This window comes from Mercenaria mercenaria, chromosome 8 (genome assembly GCF_021730395.1).
Source record: "Mercenaria mercenaria strain notata chromosome 8, MADL_Memer_1, whole genome shotgun sequence".
NCBI classification, from domain to species: domain Eukaryota; kingdom Metazoa; phylum Mollusca; class Bivalvia; order Venerida; family Veneridae; genus Mercenaria; species Mercenaria mercenaria.
Genome location: NC_069368.1, coordinates 69,338,664 through 69,356,131, shown reverse-complemented (window position 1 = coordinate 69,356,131; position 17,468 = coordinate 69,338,664). Strand labels below are relative to the sequence as shown.

The window sequence follows — 17,468 nt, the reverse complement described above, 5'->3', positions numbered from 1 at the left end:
ACTGAAAAAAATTTTTACATTGTTATTGACCTAGTGATTTCTTTCACATTTTTAAAGGGTACGGGCTTCAAATTTTGGACCAATGCATAGTTTTTTTTTCCCAAAAAAAATTTGCCCTTGATTTTGACCTATGACCTAGTTTCCATTTCTCAAGCTCGCCTTAAAATTTAAACCCAAAAGCATATTTTGTGTACTGAAATGAACTTTGATTTGATATTGCCAGTGACCTACTTTCACATTTCTAAAGGTACAGGCTTAAAATTTGGGACCATTTGCAAAGTTTTGTGTTCCGAAATAAAATTTGACCTTGTTTTGACTAGTGACCACTTTCCATTTTTGAAAGTACAGGTTTAAAATTTGGCCAAGGGGAAATTTTTTTTTTGTTCCAGAAAAAAATTTGCCCTTTGATTTTACCTAGGGGACCTGTTTCACATTTCAAGCACGCCTTCAAATTTGAACCAAAAGCATACTTTTGTGACAAAAAACTTTGATTTTGAGATTGACCTAGGCCCCTATTTTCACATTTCTAAAGGTGGGCCCCTTAAAATTTTGGACCACTTGATAGTTTTGTTTCCAAAATAAAATTGACCTTGATTTTGACCTATGACCTATTTTCTACATTTTCAAGCTACACCCTTAAAAATTTGAACCACAGAAAATTTTTTTGTGTCTGAAAGAATTTTCGATCTTAAGTTTGACCAGTGACCTCTTTCACATTTTTGAAGGTACAGGCTTAAAATTTTTTTTTTTGGGACTGCATCATTTTTTTGGTTTGAATTAAAAATTTTACTTTTGATTTTTATTGTTACTTGCTTTCACTTTTCCCAAAGTACCCCCCAAATTTTTGGAGACATGCATATTTCTGTTTCCCGAAATGAACTTTCCCTTGAAATTGATCTAGGACCTGCTTTAAAACTTTTCTCAACCCCGCTTTCAAATTTGGACCACAACACATTGTTTTGTACCTAAATGAAATTTGACTTGAGCTAATTTTTTGAAAATTCAAAAAGGGCTCAGTGGAGGGCCCAAGATCTCTTAATCTCTTTTTAGGTTAATGGGTTTAAAAGGTCAAGGTCAGATTAAACCAAATATAGTACTTTTTTTTACAGTGAATATAATTTCTGTTCCTTGTGAAATTTACTAAATCTAAAGGGGTCATTTCGTGTTGAGACCCTTTTTTTTTTTTGTTTTTTTTTTTTTTTGCACAGTCGATAAATTTTGAAAAGACATTTCTGCACTTGTTTCAAGGGGACCCCAACAAATGATTCTTGAATTTTTTTCAAATCAAGAAATTAAAAAAAATTTTTGATGGGTTTTCAGGGTGATGTCTCTTTAAAATCAAGACCTATAAGTAAAATTTGATAAATGCAGTGACCATTTGTTTTTTACGTGATCAACTTAGCCTCTTGAAATAAACCACCCTCGGATTCTAAATAAAAAGGGGACCCCCCGTCGAAATGATTTGGATCCATAGAATTTAAAAAACCAGTCAAAAATGTTTAATACTTGCAGTGGGTGCTGAAAAACAAAAAGGGAGTGCCGCGCGAGCACTGTTTTGCGTCAGTGCAAATTACGGCCCATTATCAAATGACAATCAACCGTTTGCACGTTTTTGTTATCTGGGGGTGTTACCAACAATTTCCTGCTTGACAGTAGATGGTTTTGAGATATCAGACCGAAATTTATACTTTTCTGCATTTTTTACGGCCCCCGATTTTTTTCGTTTTTTCACTTTGAATGGGTTTGAAAAGTCAAAAAATGGGCCCAAAACCCACAAACTGGAAAATTTTAAAACCCCGGGTTTTTTTTATGTTTAAAATTTTTTTATTTTTTCGGGATAACAATCTTTTAACGAATTCTTTCCCCTTTTGTTAATTCAGGATAATTACAACTTACTTTTATTACCCCACGGGTTGAAAACCAGTTTCAGGGCTATGGGAATCGTTTTTTTTTCCGTCCGTCCTTTGTCCGTCCGTGTCCGCAATTTGTTCCCGTCCATAACTCTGTCATCCATGAAGTGATTTAAATATTACTTGACAAAATTTTCCCCCCTGAGAGCGAGTGTCACCCAAAAACCGGACCCCACTAAAAGTCAAGGTCAAAATTTGGACCCAAAGGGTCAACAGGGTTTTTTTCCGCCCGGCCCAAAAAACCCCCATTCTAAGGGGTTTTTAATTTACTTGGCATAAATTTTTTCCCATGATGAGACGCGTTCGGGAAAAACCCGGGACCCCTACTAAAAGGTCAAGGTCCGGGTTGGGGGTCAAAGTAAACACAGCTTTTTTCCTGTCCGTACATAACCTCCTACCCGAAGGGTTTTTAAAAATTTACCTGGAAAATTTTCCCCCAGAGAAAACTGTCATCGTAAAACCTAGCCCCCAGTTTAAAAGGGTAAAGTCACTTTGGAGGTAAAAGGAAAAGGGCTTTTTTCCTGTCCCGTCCATAACCTGCCGTCCAGGAAGGATTTTAATATTACTTGGCACAAAGTCCCTATACTAGACAATGTTCTTGCAAAACTTTCAGACCCCTACTTAAAGGTCAAGGTCCATTTAGCGCAAATTTTTAAATAGCTAAAAGGGTCTTTTCGTGGGGTCCATAACTCTGACATTCAAAAGGGGATTTTAATATTATTGGGCAAAAATGTTCCCATGTGAGACGCGTGTCATGCCAAATCCCGGACCTTAGCCAAAGGTCAAGGTCACAATTGGGTCCAAAGGGTAAAAGGGTTTTTTTCCGTCCGATCCGAACCGTCATCCATAAAGGATTAAAATATTGTTTGGATAATGCCCCCCATATAGAGACTGTCATGGCAACACCAAGTCCCTACTTAAAGGTAAAGGCCCCAACCTTGAGATAAAAGGGTAAGGTTTTTTTTTTCCTGCCATCTATAACTTTGTAGAAAAACAGGATTTAATACATTTGGGCACAAATATTCCCTGGATGAGACAACTTTGATGGAAAAACCCAAGCCCGGGGTTAATGTCAAGGTCACACTTAGAGACCAAAGGGCAACACGAGAATGCCTTTGTTGGAGCTTTTCCCTGATGCGGGGATTTTGATGTAACTTGGCAAAAGTTCCCCAACATAAGACGGTTTGATCGCAAAAACCCGGGTTCCTAGGTCTTGGGTCAAGGTCATTTTAGGGGAAAAAGGGTAAAAAATTTCAAGAATATTTTGCCCCGGCATTTTTTTTATGCATGGGGGATTTTGATGTAATTTGGCCCCAAAGTTCACCCCCATGAGGCCCCCTTGTTTTTAAAATTACTCCCTTTGTTGTTACTAAAATAGTTTTTTTTGTAATTTTTTTATTGGCCGAGAGAAAAACAGCCCATTTTCTGTGGTAAAACATGCATGTTACACCAATTTTTAGGTGTTTTTTGACCTTCTCTACCGGAAAGGTTTTTGTGGAAATTTAAATTATATAAATTTACTTTTTTTTTTTTTTTTTTTTTTTTTTTTTTTTTTTTTTAGATTAATTTCCCTTTTTGTTGGTTTTTAAAAATAACTATAGATAACTTTTTTTATAATTTGGCAAAAACATTTCAATATGAAGAAAAACTGGGGGTTTTTTATATGCACATTTTAAAATCCAATGTGTTTTAAACATTGTATATATAGACAATATTTTTATACATCATTGACAGATATCAGTTCATTATGTTAAACTCCCGTAAGAAAATAGGTCCTTCATGGGGGATTTGTTTTGCATGGAAATACTCATTCACTTGTTATTTTCTACAATATTTCAGGAAGTGAATTGTAAAATTTCAGGTTTTGTCGGTCTAAAAAGGAAGGGCAATTAAAGCTTCATAAGTTTTAAATTTGTAGGTCTGGCAAAGCAAAGATATTACAGAGCACCAGCAAGTGTTAATTTGTCAGGTATAACAAGGCGGTACGTTTACGGAGCTCTCAGAAAGTGTTAATTTGTCAGGTCTAACTAGGCAAGGCACAATTACAGAGATCTAAGTAAGTGTTAATTTGTAAGGTCTAACAAGGCAAGGCAAGATTACAGAACTGTCAGTAACTGTTAATTTGTCAGGTTAAAAAGGAAAGGCTTAATTACAGACCCTTTCAGTAAGTGTTAATTTCAGGTCAAACGGGGCCTTACAGAGTCCCAGAAAGTTTTTAATTTTAAGGTTTACAAGGAAAGGGCAAATTTACAGAGCACCAGTAATTTTAATTTGCAGGTCTAACAAGGAAAGGCACAAAATACGAGCTCTAAGTGAGTTTTTATTTGTAAGTTCTAACAAGGAAAGGCAAAAAGGCAAGATTGCAGAGCACTCAGTAAGTGTTAATTTGTCAGGTTTAACAAGGCAAGGCATAATTACAAAGCTCTCGGTAAGTGTTATTTGTAAGTTCTAACAAGGAAAGGCAAGATTACAGAACGCCATAACTGTTAATTTGTCGGGTTTTTAAAAAGGCAAGGCATATTACAGAGTCTCAGTAATGTATTTGTCAGGTCTAAAAAGGAAAGGGATGATTATAGAAAAGTGTAAAATAAAACTGTTGCATTTCAGTGTATGAAAAGGACCCACCCTGACGTGTAAAAAAGATTTGTGCATTTTTGGGACACAAGTGATGCGGGACTTTTGGAGGAATTGGAAAAAATTTTTGATTGATTTAAATGAACTCTCTTTTTTTCTGGGGGAGTAAGGAAATTTTTAAATTTTCGATTTGAGTGAAAAGTAAAATTCCCATTTTTTTGTGTTTTAAACAGAAGTACCCATTTTGACAAAACTAAAAATTTCTTTCCTAAAAAAATAAAGATTTCCAGTATACCCTACCCCTTAAAAAACAATTGGGAATTTGTATTTATTTTTAAACCCCCGCCCTGAAAAAAGGGGGGTGTATTATGTGAAACCCAGGGGGGGGGCAGCGTCCAAATCAGCCCATTCTCTTAAGTAAAACATTTAATCTTTTCACCAAACTTGTGACAAAATTTGGGGCTAATATCTGGGCCTTGTTCAAACCACCCAAATTGACCAGGCCCCTAAATGGCCCTTGAATTATAAAAAAAACGAAATTTCCTTGCCGCACTCGGTCATACAGTTTTATCGCTTCACCAAACTTGCTGAAAATGTGGTGGGCAAATTTTGGGGCCAAAGTTCGAAAACCCAAACCCCAAATCGCCCACACCCCGGGGTTTAGGCCCCTAAATTTACTGAAAAACTGAAAGCCCCCTAAGTCAAAAAGTTTTAAACCAATTTTCATAAAATTGTGACAAGTTTGTTGGAAAATTTTTGGGCCAATTTTGATAACCGTCCAAAATCGCCAAGCACTCTTGGATATTGGCCCTTAAATTATTTAAAAAAACTACGAATTTACCCTTTGTCTGCTCTCTAATCGAACGTTTTCATCTGACGGGTGTTTTTTGTAACAGTTGGGCACTTTTCTTCAAAGTTGGAAAAAAGGTCTTACAACGTATGTTATTGCCAAAATGATTGCTTCTCCTGGATATAAAAGATGGTATTTGAACCAAATTTAAAATATTGGTGATCCTTTTTAAATTTTGCTCTTACCAAGAAAAGAACCTCCAACCTACGGCTGAGAAGTTGAAAATTCTGCTGTTACACCTTGGTGTCTGTTTTACAGGATATATAATGGTTGTATAATTTTCAGAAAGAAGGCTATACTTTATATAATGGGTTTTTTGAATAAATTTAAATTTGACTAACAAGCTTTAATCACAAAATGATATTATTTGACTATATTTAGGCCTGTAGCATTGAAAATTTTCCAAAATTTGATCAAATTTTATTTAAAACATGTTTAAAAAATGAAATGTCACAAAGCAAACTGCTTAATTAATTTATACCCCATTTTGGGTTTAATTTGGCAAAATAACCATCATTTGTGCCCTGTTATGAAGACTTAAAGTTTCCGGTCTTTGGGATTTTTAAAAAAAGGGTGACGACAAACCGTTTGGGGGAATGCTCCCAAAAAAGTGTTCTATCATTTTTACTAAATTTTCAAAAAGATGTCCAGAAATATTTTTTTGCAAAACCGTGTTTGAACACTTTTTTATGCCCCCCAAGGGGGGATATAGTTTTTGAACCCTCCTCTTTCGGTCTGTCAAACTTCCCCAAATTTTTGGTCCGGTCCATATTTTTGTATCGATGGGGGATTTTCAAGTAACTTGGGGGAATGTTACCACAGAAGATGACGTGTCGCGCGCAAGACCCCGGCCGTAGCTCAAAGGGCAGGTCACATTAGACATTAAAAGGGCATTTTTCAGAATTTTGGGGGGTCCGGGGCCATATCTTTTCTCGATGGATGTTTTTAATAACTTGGGATGTTGTACCAGAAGACGACAGTCACGCGAAAAACCCAGGCCCGTACTTTAAAAGGGCAAGGGCAATTAGACATTAAAAGGGCATTTTTCATGATAGTTGGGGTTCCGGGGCCAAATTTTTTTGTCATCCCTGGATGGATTTTCAAGTAACAGCATAATGTGTACCACAGTAAATGACGGTCCCCTGCAAGACCAGGCTGTACTCAAAGGCAAGGTCCCCTTAGACGTTAAAGGGGCTTTTATGATGTGCATTGATGGGCGGGCCGTCCATATCTTTGTCATTTTGCAGGATTTTAAAATAACTACGCATGAATGTGGCACAGTAAAACCATGTGTGCGCGCAAGCCCAGGGCTGTAGGCAAAGGGCCTAAACTCTTAAACCCGGGCCCTAACTATTATTCAAAGTTCCATCGGGGGCATTGCATCCAGGAGACAGCTCTTATTATCAGCAACGCACCCTCATAATTATTTGCCAATTTTAAAACCCCCCGAGCGAAAAAAAAAATGTTCAAAAAATGGTTTTTCTAGAAATTATTTTAATGAACAACTGTCAAATTTTCCTTTGCAGAAAAGGGGAATAAAGTTGACTAATAGTAAATTTTTAACCTACAGAAAGAAAGAACATGAGTGAAGGAAAAAAGTCAAACAGCAGCTGGAACATGACCTTGACCCAAGGATGTTTTAAAAAGGGCCCCCTTATCAAAAAAAAAATTTTCACTTCAGGTGAGCCCATATGGATCTTACTGAGTCTGATATTTTTTTGTCACTTGATGAATCCGTTGTATTTGGGTTAAGTAGGGCAAAAGGGCAGGTCACCAGTGCGATTGTAGTCATGGATTATGAAAGTCAGTAATTTTTGGGGGAGATAGGGAGTTTAAGTTCATGGTCACCATGAAAAAATTTCTGTCAAAAACTAAGAATACATTGGGAGAGCCCTTAAAATTTGAGCACACTGTTATGGCAGAAAGTGCACTTTTTTTTGGGGTTTAGGGACAAAATGAAGTTTAAAGGGTTGAGGTTCAATACCTTGAGAACATTTAGGTTTTGGTCTCAACTTCATGCCGATTGTTAAGGGTCAGAAGTGACCCCTTTCCAGGTCACAAAATACGTCAGTCTGAAGTTACCTAGACCCCCGTCTTGGGGATTGGGGGCATTTATTTTTTCAGACAGTGTTATTTTTACCTATAGTCCTTTTAAAAAATTTTTAAAAAAAAATTTGTGCTTAAAGTTTTAAATAAATTTTACTTGAACATTTGTTAGTGACTATTCAAAGAATAGGGAGAGCTATTGCACTACCCCCTGCATTTTTGTAAATAAGCTGGTACTCGTAACCCCTTGTGGGGAAAGAATTAAACTTCCACAACTTTTTCACTGTGATAAACGACTAACATTTCCGGTTCCATAACCTATTTTACTTTTTTTCAAAAAAATGGCCCTTTTTCGACATAGAAATTTTTGGTTTAAGGTTTTTTTAAGTGGGACCAAAAAATATGGGGAATAGGATTGAAAATCCCCACACTTGTTCCCTATGAAGATCTGACCTGCATTGCAAGGGTTCCCTTTAATCATTTTGCTTTTTTTTCAAAATTATGCCCCCTTTTTTGACTTTGAAAATTTTTTTTTAAGGTTTTGTATGTAAATTTGGTATCTCAGTACCCACTAAAGGAAGGGTTGAAACTTCACACACTTGTTCACTTGATGATCGGTTGCATTTCACGGGTTCCCTAATTCTGCTTTGCATTTTAAAAAATTATGCCCCCTTTTTTGGACTTTAATATTCTTCAATTGACAAGGCTGTTTAATGTCGAGTGTTGCTGTCCCCTTTAAAGCTCTTGTTTGGTTTTATCCCAAACAGTTGTTTTAGCTAAAATGTAAAGGGGGCCCTGTGCTTTTTGGCGTTTACACTGCTTTTTTTTTTTTTCAATGAAAAGATTTTTTAATGTTTTACAAGATAAAGATAATAGGCCAATTAAAACCTAAACTTGTTTTGTTTGGTTTTCCATGCTGTTCCCCCCTCCATGAAAAATCGCACATTTGTAACATATAAATTGAAATACATGTCAATTTTTTGCTCACCTGTCACAAAGGAAAGGTGAGCTTTTGGATCGCGCAGCATCCTTTTCCGTCCGTGCGGCGTAAAAATTTTGCTTGTACCCCTCTAGAGGGGCCCTTTTTCTGGATCTTTATGAAAATTGGGCAGAATGTTCCCCTTGATGATATCTAGGTCAAGTTCGAAACGGGTCAGTGCGGTCAAAAACTAGGGCGTGGGCTAAAATAGAAAAAACCTTGTGCCTCTCTAGAGGGGCCCTATATTTCACAAGATTTCATGAAAATTGGTCAGAAGTTTTACCTTGTGATATCAGGTCAAGTTCGAAACTGGGGCACGTGGCATCAGAAAATCGTGTCAAAAAAATAGAAAAACCTTGTACCCCTCTAAAGGCCATATTTTTTTAGGGATCTGTAGAAAAATTGGTCTAATTTCTCTTGAGATAACTAAGGGAAGTTCGAAACTGGGCCACGTGCGGTCAAAAACTAGGGCATAGTTAAAAAAAGAAAAAACCTTTTGACCTCCTAGAGGCCATACTTTTGAATGGACTTCAAAAAAATTGGTCGAATGTTTACCTTGATGTATCTAGGTCAAATTTGAAAGTGGTCACGTGCCATCAAAAAAAGGGGCATAGGTCAAATAAAAAAAAAACCCTTTTGCCCTCTAGAGGCCCTATTTTTCATGGGTCTGTTAAAGTTGGGTTAATGTTCTTTGAGATATCAATCAAGTTCGAAACAGGGGCAAGTGCGGGAAAAAAAAGGTGTAGGTCTAAAAAAGAAAAAACCCTTTTGACCCCTAGGGCCCCTACTTGTGAATGGATCTCCATAAAAATGGTCGAATGTTCATCTTGATGATATCTAGGTCAAATTTTGAAAAAGGGGGCACGTGCCGCGAAAATAGGTCAGTAGGTCAGAAATGAAATACGTTGTGACCCCTCTAAGGCCCCCTATTTTTCATGGGGTTGTAGAAGTTTTTTTGAATTTATCTTTATGATATATAGGTCAAATTTGAAACTTGGTCAACTGCGTCAAAAATAGGTCAGTAGGGCTAAAAAAAAAAAACCTTTTGACCCCTTTAAAAGGGGGTACCCTTGAATGGATCTTCATGAAAAATTTGGGCGAAAGTTCACCCCTTTATGATTTAGTCAAGTTTGAAAGTGGGTCCCCCTGCCTTAAAAAACTAGGTCGTAGGTCAAAAATAAAAAAACCTTGTGACCTCTCTAGAGGCCTCTTTTCATGGGGTCGTATGAAAGTTGGGTTGAATTTATCTTTTATATTTTTTTAGGTCCGGTTTTAAACTGGGTTTAACGCGGGGTTAAAAAAAATAGGTCAGTAGGGCTAAAACTAGAAAAATCTTTTGCCCCCTTTTAGAGGCCCAATTTTTCAATGGTCTTCAGAAAAAATTTATCTAAGTTTACCTTGATGATATCTAATCGTTTTGAAAAAGGGTCACTGCGGTCAAAAAATAGGCCATAGGTATAAAAAAAAGAAATTTTTGTGACCCCTAAGGCCATATTTTTCAGAGATCTTCATGAAAATTAGTGAGAAGTTACCTTTATGATACTTGGGAAAGTTCAAAACAGGGTCACATACCTTCGAAAACTAGGGCAAAGTCAAATAAAAAAAAAACCTTGTGCCTCTCTAGAGACCATTTTTCAATAGATCTCATAAAAATTTTTCGAATTTTTTATCTTGTAATACTGGTCAAGTTCCAAAGGGCCATGAGCTCAAAAGTAGGTACTATGTCAAATAATATTAAAAAACGAGGTCATACCAAAACTGGGGCATGGGGAACAGGGGAGCGATTTAGGGCCATCATGGTCCTTTGTTAAAACGCCTGCTTAGAATGAGAGCACAGGGGAAAGGGTGGCAGGGGGCAAGTTCGATCCCCCAAGCGGGCCGATGTTTTCCCCTGAAGATTTGTAAAACCCCTTATTCTGAATCATTTGTCCTCCACCTCTGATTCATGTGGGGGAATTGGAAGTTACTTGCAGAGAACAGGGTTTTTTACGGGGCAGAAACCAGAACACTGGTTAGGTTAACTGCCCACCGTTACATATCTGAAATACTGCTGAAAAAAAAACAGCATTAAACCCAAAACAAACAAAACATATTTTTAATAAATTGCATTATTATAAAACCACAAAAGAACAAACGGACATTTTGATTGATGTTTTACAGGATGTGGTGATGCATAATAAAAAATTAGCAAAACAAAGAGAAAAACCCCCAGGGGGAAATCGTAAAAGTGCGTCTTTCCCAAGGGACGAAAATGATGTGAAAGAAAACATGATCGAAGGAGGGTACAGAATTTGTTCTATCACCGCAACAAATTTCCCACATACCTGGGAAACTAAAAATTTTAAATGCCCCAGGATAAGCGACAAATTTTGGAATCGGATTTATTCACTTTTCAAATTTCGGCAGCAATGTCCGAGAAAAGTTCCTTTTACAAAATTATTTAAGAGGTTTGGAAAAAGAATCATGTAAGTTTTTTTATATGTTGATACCAAAATAGAGACAATAATATATGTTAAAGTCAGTTACTGTTTCTCTGTAGATGTTGTATATACATACTGCATAAAGGCATTGCAATTTTAGCTTATTTCTGCTGCGCAGCTTTTGTAACTTTAAATAATGTAGATTATTGACTTTATTTGAAGTATTTCACATATCACTAAAGTTTTCTGTATATCATATCAAAGTACATAAAGTACCTATAACACTTAATGTCCCAGAAAATAAGTCTTTCGTACTGAAACCTATTATGACCCAAAAACATTTTGAAGTGAAAGTGTTTGACTTGGGCATAAAAAAATTTAAAAATTTTTAACCCGATTATTTAACCCCAAAAGGAAAATTTCCTTAAAAAATTAATTTTTATGTTTAAACATTTTTGGGAACTTTTTGGGAAAAATCTATGAAAAAAAAGTTTTTCCACCACCCCATAACCTTTTAAGTTTTTATATAACTAATTTATGATAAGTAGATAGGTCTTAAATAGCAGAAAAGTCCTTGTGTTATAGGGTTGCAAAAAAGTGTATGTACAATTTCATAATAATGCACTTTAAAAAAATATGTGACAGTCATGCTGTTGGTATTTTTAAAAAATTTTTGCTATGGGTTTCAGAGTGGAAGGAACAATTTTGTTGAAAAATCTTTAAAAAAAAATAAAAAATAACTTTTTAGCACACCTGGTCAAAGGCTCTGTTTAGCTTTGTGACCTCTCAATGTCTGTCGGCGGGGTGCGCTGTGTCCTCAACATTTTCAAAAAAAACCTTCTTTTTGAAAAAACCCCTGGGCAGAATTACACCCAAAATTACAGGAATGATCCTTTGGGGGGCCCCCTTTCAGAATTATTCAAAGAATTGAAATTCCTGCGAACTCTGGTTTCCATGGGAAAAAAAAGGAAAAAATTTAAAAAAACTTCTTTTCCAAAAAAACAATGCATAACCTTTGTATTTGGTTGTGTAGCTCATTAGTGGGCCTCTGCCAAAATTTTTCAAAATTACCCCCCAGGGTCAAATAAAAGGCCCCGCCCCGGGGTCACATGGTTTATAAGCTTAATAGGGAAAACTTTGAAAAACTTTTGTACAAAACCACACACCCAGGCTTTTAATTAATGTGCATCATCAGTGGTCTCTACTAAGATTGTTCAAATTTCCCCTAGGGTCAAATATGGCCCCCCCCGGGGTCTCAGTTTTACATAGACTTACATATGAAAAAAAATTAAAAAAACTTCTTGTCTGAAACCCAATACTAGACCTTTTTTATTTGGGTTTTTTAGCATTGTCTTAGGTCCTCTCCAAAAAATTTTCAAAATTACCCCCCGGGGGGAAAAAAAGGCCCTGCCCTGCGGGGCCAAAGTTTTATTAGACTTATATAGGATTTTTTTTTTTTTTTAAATCTTCTTTTCTGAAACCATAAACCTATGCTTTTATATTTGGATGTGCATTTTAGTATTTTTTCCTCAACCAAAATTGTTCAAATTATGCCCTGGGGTTAAAAGAAGCCCCACCCTGGGGTAACTTAGTTACTTGTGATTTTTATAGGAAAAAATATTTAAAAAAACATTTGATCCTATTTTCCCAAAAGGTTTTAAAAATAATTACCTGATGACCCAAGTAATTTTTCACTTACCTTGAAACCTTTACCAACGACCACTTTTTTTGTTTTTAGCTCGACTATTCGAAAAATAGTCTAGTATTTTTTACTCACCCGGGTCTGCGCACACCTTGGTTAAGTTTTTGGGACAAGTAATCAGCCCTCAAAAAAAAGGGTATAGCTTTGAAAAAAATTTCTTCTTTTTCTAGGTCAATTACCAACCTTTCCCGGGAAAATCCCAAATCTGCATTATTTGAGCAAATTTGCCCCCCTTTTTTATTAGAAAATTTTGGGTTAAAATTTTTACATGCAATTACTATCTCCAAAACTAACGCAGATATTTTATTTGAAACTTCCATAGTCTTCAGGGTAAAAACTAGTTGTAGCAGCAATCCCCCAACTTGCTTTATTTTTGCCAAATTATGCCCCCTTTTGGCTTAAAAATTCTGGTTAAAATTTTTTCGTGCAAGTAATAAACTATTTTTTAAAAGGCATATGATTTGGGAAAATTTTTTCTTTTTCTAGATCAATTACCCCCCCCACGGGTCAAGACCCATAACTTACATTTATTTTGACAATTGCCCCCCTTTTTGACTTAGAAAATTTGGTTAAAGTTTTCCATGCAAATTACTATCCCAAAATAATGCGATATTTATTTGAAAAATTTAAAATTGTCTTCGGGGGTTTTAAAAATAGTTGTAGCAGCAAGTCCCCAAAATTACTTTCATTTTGGCCAAATTATGCCCCCTTTTGGACTTAGAAAAATTTGGTTAAATTTTTTGGGCAGTCATACAACATTTCTAAAGGCATATAGATTAAAACTTTTTTTTCTTTTTTCTAGATCAATTACCCCAACCCAGGGTCAATCCTAAACCCGACATGTTTTTTGAGCAAATTATGCCCCCTTTTAGACTTAGAAAATTTTTTGGTTTTAAATTTACTGCAAATTATTATCTCCAAAAAATAATGCGATATTGATTTGAAACTTTTCAGTGTCTTGGGGGTTTTAAAAACTAGTTGATAGGGGTAAGTCCCCTAACTCGACCTTCATTTGGCCCCAAAGCCCCTTTTTTGGGCTTCGAAAAATTTTGGGTTTAAAATTTTTCATGCATTTTACTCCAAAACTAATGCGATATTGAATTGAAATTTTCCCTGTGCCTTTGGGGGTTTTAAAAAATTGAAACAGCAAGTCCCCCTAACTATATGCATTTTTGGGCAAATTATTCCCCCCTTTGAATTAAAACTTTTTGATATTTAAATTTTTTGGGGAATATTTCCCGCTTCTGGGTCAAAATTTTTTTAATAGTCGAGCTTGACTGTCTTCACAGCTCTTGTTTAAGATACAGCCTTGAAATTTGATGCAACACATTTTTGCACACCAAACGTAAAACGAATATCATTGACCCCTGAAAAGGACCTACTGACTTTCTTAAAATTTTATCATCATTTGATCTTTGAAACATAGCTATATTATCAGGTGAGCGATCCCGGGTCATTATACCGTTTGTTTCAGTTTTCCAATGTTCGTTCATTTTTTTTATGACCTTTTTTTGGGACATTGATTTTTTTCTTTTATATTGCCCTAAATTTTTGTATTCTTTTAAAAAATGTTTTTAGTAATACAATAATGTGTTATTTTTTTTTGATTTAGGAAATAATAGGTAAACTTTTAAACATTAAATTCCCCCCCTTTGTATTGCATTCACTGAGAAATTCGCCAATATCCCTCCATTGGAAAGAAAATTTTTTACAGTGATTTAAAATTTTCCATAGGCTGAAATTAAAAAATCACTGGGCTTTAATCTGTGGATGGGTTTGGGAGTTGGTCTTATTTAAGGTTTTACTGCACTCAACTTTTTTTAAAAACTTCCTCCAAGAATGAGTTCTAAAAATATTTTCGACAACTTCATCTAAGCCCTTTTATGAATCATTGTAAAATTTTTTAAATTGGGATTATGTGGAAAAGATGCGTGATTGTTATGGCTGATTTGAATTAATTTCATTTTAAATGCTTTTCCCAAAGGGGAATTGAAAGGGGTATGTGTCAAAATATTTCTTTTTTTTCTTTTTATACACTTCTCCCCTTTTGTGCAAATGAATTTTAGAAAAATGGCAGAAAAAAAAGAAATGGAATTTAAAAAAGATAAAATTTAACAATTTGTAGATTTTTTTATTTTTTGTCAGTTTCCTTTGTAAATGCATTATTTGGGGCAAGGGTTAAAATTTTATAGGGTATGACATTGATTTGTCTTTTTTTGGACATGCATACCGCTTTTATTGCATTTGAATTTTTGGGAAGGTTGTTTGATTAAAATTTTTCAAAGTAAGACGGTTTAAAAGCTGCTTTCTTTGCCCGAAAAAATTTTTGTCAGAAAAACAAAACAGTGTGCATAACCTGTAGCCATATTTTGATTACAAAAAACAAAACAACAACAAATTTATTGCTTCAGCATGATAAGTCCAACAGAGAATTTTTGGTAATAAACATTTCTTCAAACTTTTTTTAATTTTCTTTTTCAGCTTGCATATATAAGTTTTCTATATATTAAAGTTAATTTTTATTCTGAAAACATCAATCAAGTACTGGAAATGTCTGCTCGCTAACTTGAGCTTTTCTTATTTATTGTTCAGCCATTGTTTAAAGGCATAAGATCTCCACCAAGAGTGATAACCATCTGGATCCCCAAAGTCTTTGTAGCTATAGCCCTTGAATTATTAAACATTGCGAAAGCTGACAATGTCTTCTCTGAAACTGGAGTAGTTCTTGTCTAGTGTTCACCAGACTTAATCACAATGTTAATGGGCATAATATTTCCAACAATTAGGAGATGACCAGCCAGATAGTCTCAATTACTTTTGAGTTATGGTCCCTGAATTACATAAAATTACAAAAATTGACAGTTTCTGATTAATAATGTAAGCAGTTCTTACACAATGTTCTCCAGACTTGGTCATGATGTTTATGGGCAAATTATTTTGTCAGTTGTTAGATTGATAACCAGCCATATAAACATTTGCTCTGTAGTTATGGCCCATGACAAGTAGTTTGCTGAAGAAGTAGGTATTTCACGAGTCATAAGTGATTTGCTGTGATTAATGTATAGAGTGGTGGAACCTATGCTTGCGGTATTCCTGTGCTCGCGGTATTTCGATAAATACGCTCTCTGCAGAAGCACAGATAAAAATATTTCATCATACTTAGTTCAACACCGACCAGTTGTGAAATGCCTTTACAACAAACATAGCGATAGCCGCGCGTGCCACTCACGTGACGTATACAGCAACCGATACATTTTACGCAATCTGTTTTCGTCACACAAATCTCAGACAAATACGTCAAAATCACCCAGCTAAAGATAGTCTTTTAGAAATCATGTATTGAATTCAGATATACCGTATTTTCCCGAATAAACGCCCCCAGGGGCGTTACATTTTCCAAAGAGGGGGCGTCCATTTGAGGTAAAAAAATTAAAAATTAAAATTTTTACAAAACTTAAAAACATCGTTCAAACCAACTGTAAAGTGTTTCTGTGTTGTTTAATTCCCCCAAAACGTAATTATTTGGCATCCAATTTAATGCAGTGTGTCTTAAAATTATGCATTTGAATACGGTACCTCATGTATTCCGTGACACGCTCGCGACATTACACATTACGTCATCATACCCAAACAGCTGTGTACTCCGATAATACTTTCCTTAGTACATGCGGGTAGCAATACACAATGTCAGTGGTTTGACACGCTGCTTATATGCCGGCTTTTAAATTAAAAGTTATTAAAACTGCAGAAGAAAAGGTTAACACTTTGCCGCAAATATGTTTAAAGTCGACAGGAAGCTTGTGCGCGGGTGGTGCAAAAACAAATCAAAAATGGATTTACTGTTTAATTTTCTATTTGATGATTGGATACTTACCGTACTTAGTCTAAACGTTTTGGATTTACGGTACATGTACTGTTTAAAAGTGTGTTTAATTCTTAATACATTGGATACTTACTGTAAATTACTTATTATGTGGACTTATAAAAATGAGATAGGTGATTTTTTTTGTTCTTGTTGACTTTTTTTCCTCCTCCAAAACGGGTGGGGGGCGTTAATTAGAGGGGGGGGGGCCTTAATTCGGGAAAATACGGTAAGATACATTTAAGATCAATATGTGATGAATGTGACGCCTGGCTACACTACGAGTGCCTGTCGAACCATGAAAAGATCGATGTTGATCATAGTATTTTGACGAAGTCCAAATGGCTCTTGCTGAGATGTAGGGAGGAGTAATTATCCTACACACCAAAGAAGTGTAGGAAACATTAGTGAGTTAATCACTGTCGTTGTTTGAATCATTAATTCTTGAACATTCTGTTTTTATATTGCATTATTATACGTTTTTAAGCTTTGTTCTAATAGTGATTCCATTTCTGTAAGAGAAATATACTCATAGAGGCACATACTAAATTTTAAATTCATTTTAAATTTTAAATTCATTTCTTTTGTTTTTCACATAATAAATGAGTAATATTCCAAATATTATACTCGCATATGCTTGATTGTTCATTTTTAGCCTGCTGAAATTTTGTTTCATCCTTAGTTTGATAGATATATCATACCGCCAGCATAGGTTCGTTCCCTTCAGGGGGAAATTTCACATTTTCACGTATGCCGTGTCGATAGCTCACAAGACGACTAAGTCATGTGATGACGCACATCAACAATATGTTTCGATAAAAGGAGGATAACTTTATGTTTTTGTATAGGCAAATTGAAATAATAATCTTTTCTTGCTTCTTAAAAGGATAATATATTTACAAAATACCGTGAGCATAGGTCCACCACTCTATACTGTTGGGCACTCCTGTGAGGAGATATTGATTTCGAAATATATGGATCGTCAATACATAGTAAAGTTCACAATCTCCGATTTTGATTTTGTAATGATTCCAAAAGATACGACTGACCCAGTAACAGAGTTTTGAAAAAGTGATGTTATGTAGTATGAAAATGGATGAGGTTGTATTGACTTAATAACATTTT

General features: G+C 35.4%; 1 protein-coding gene across 1 annotated transcript in view; it reads left to right on the top strand.

The window, feature by feature from the left end:
* LOC123566139 (ras GTPase-activating-like protein IQGAP1) overlaps nt 1-17,468 on the top strand; it is a 179,966-nt gene that overhangs the window by 92,864 nt on the left and 69,634 nt on the right. The window contains 1 exon segment of the mRNA XM_053549182.1: nt 10,520-10,641. Within this exon segment, the coding sequence (XP_053405157.1) occupies nt 10,520-10,641 (122 nt within the window).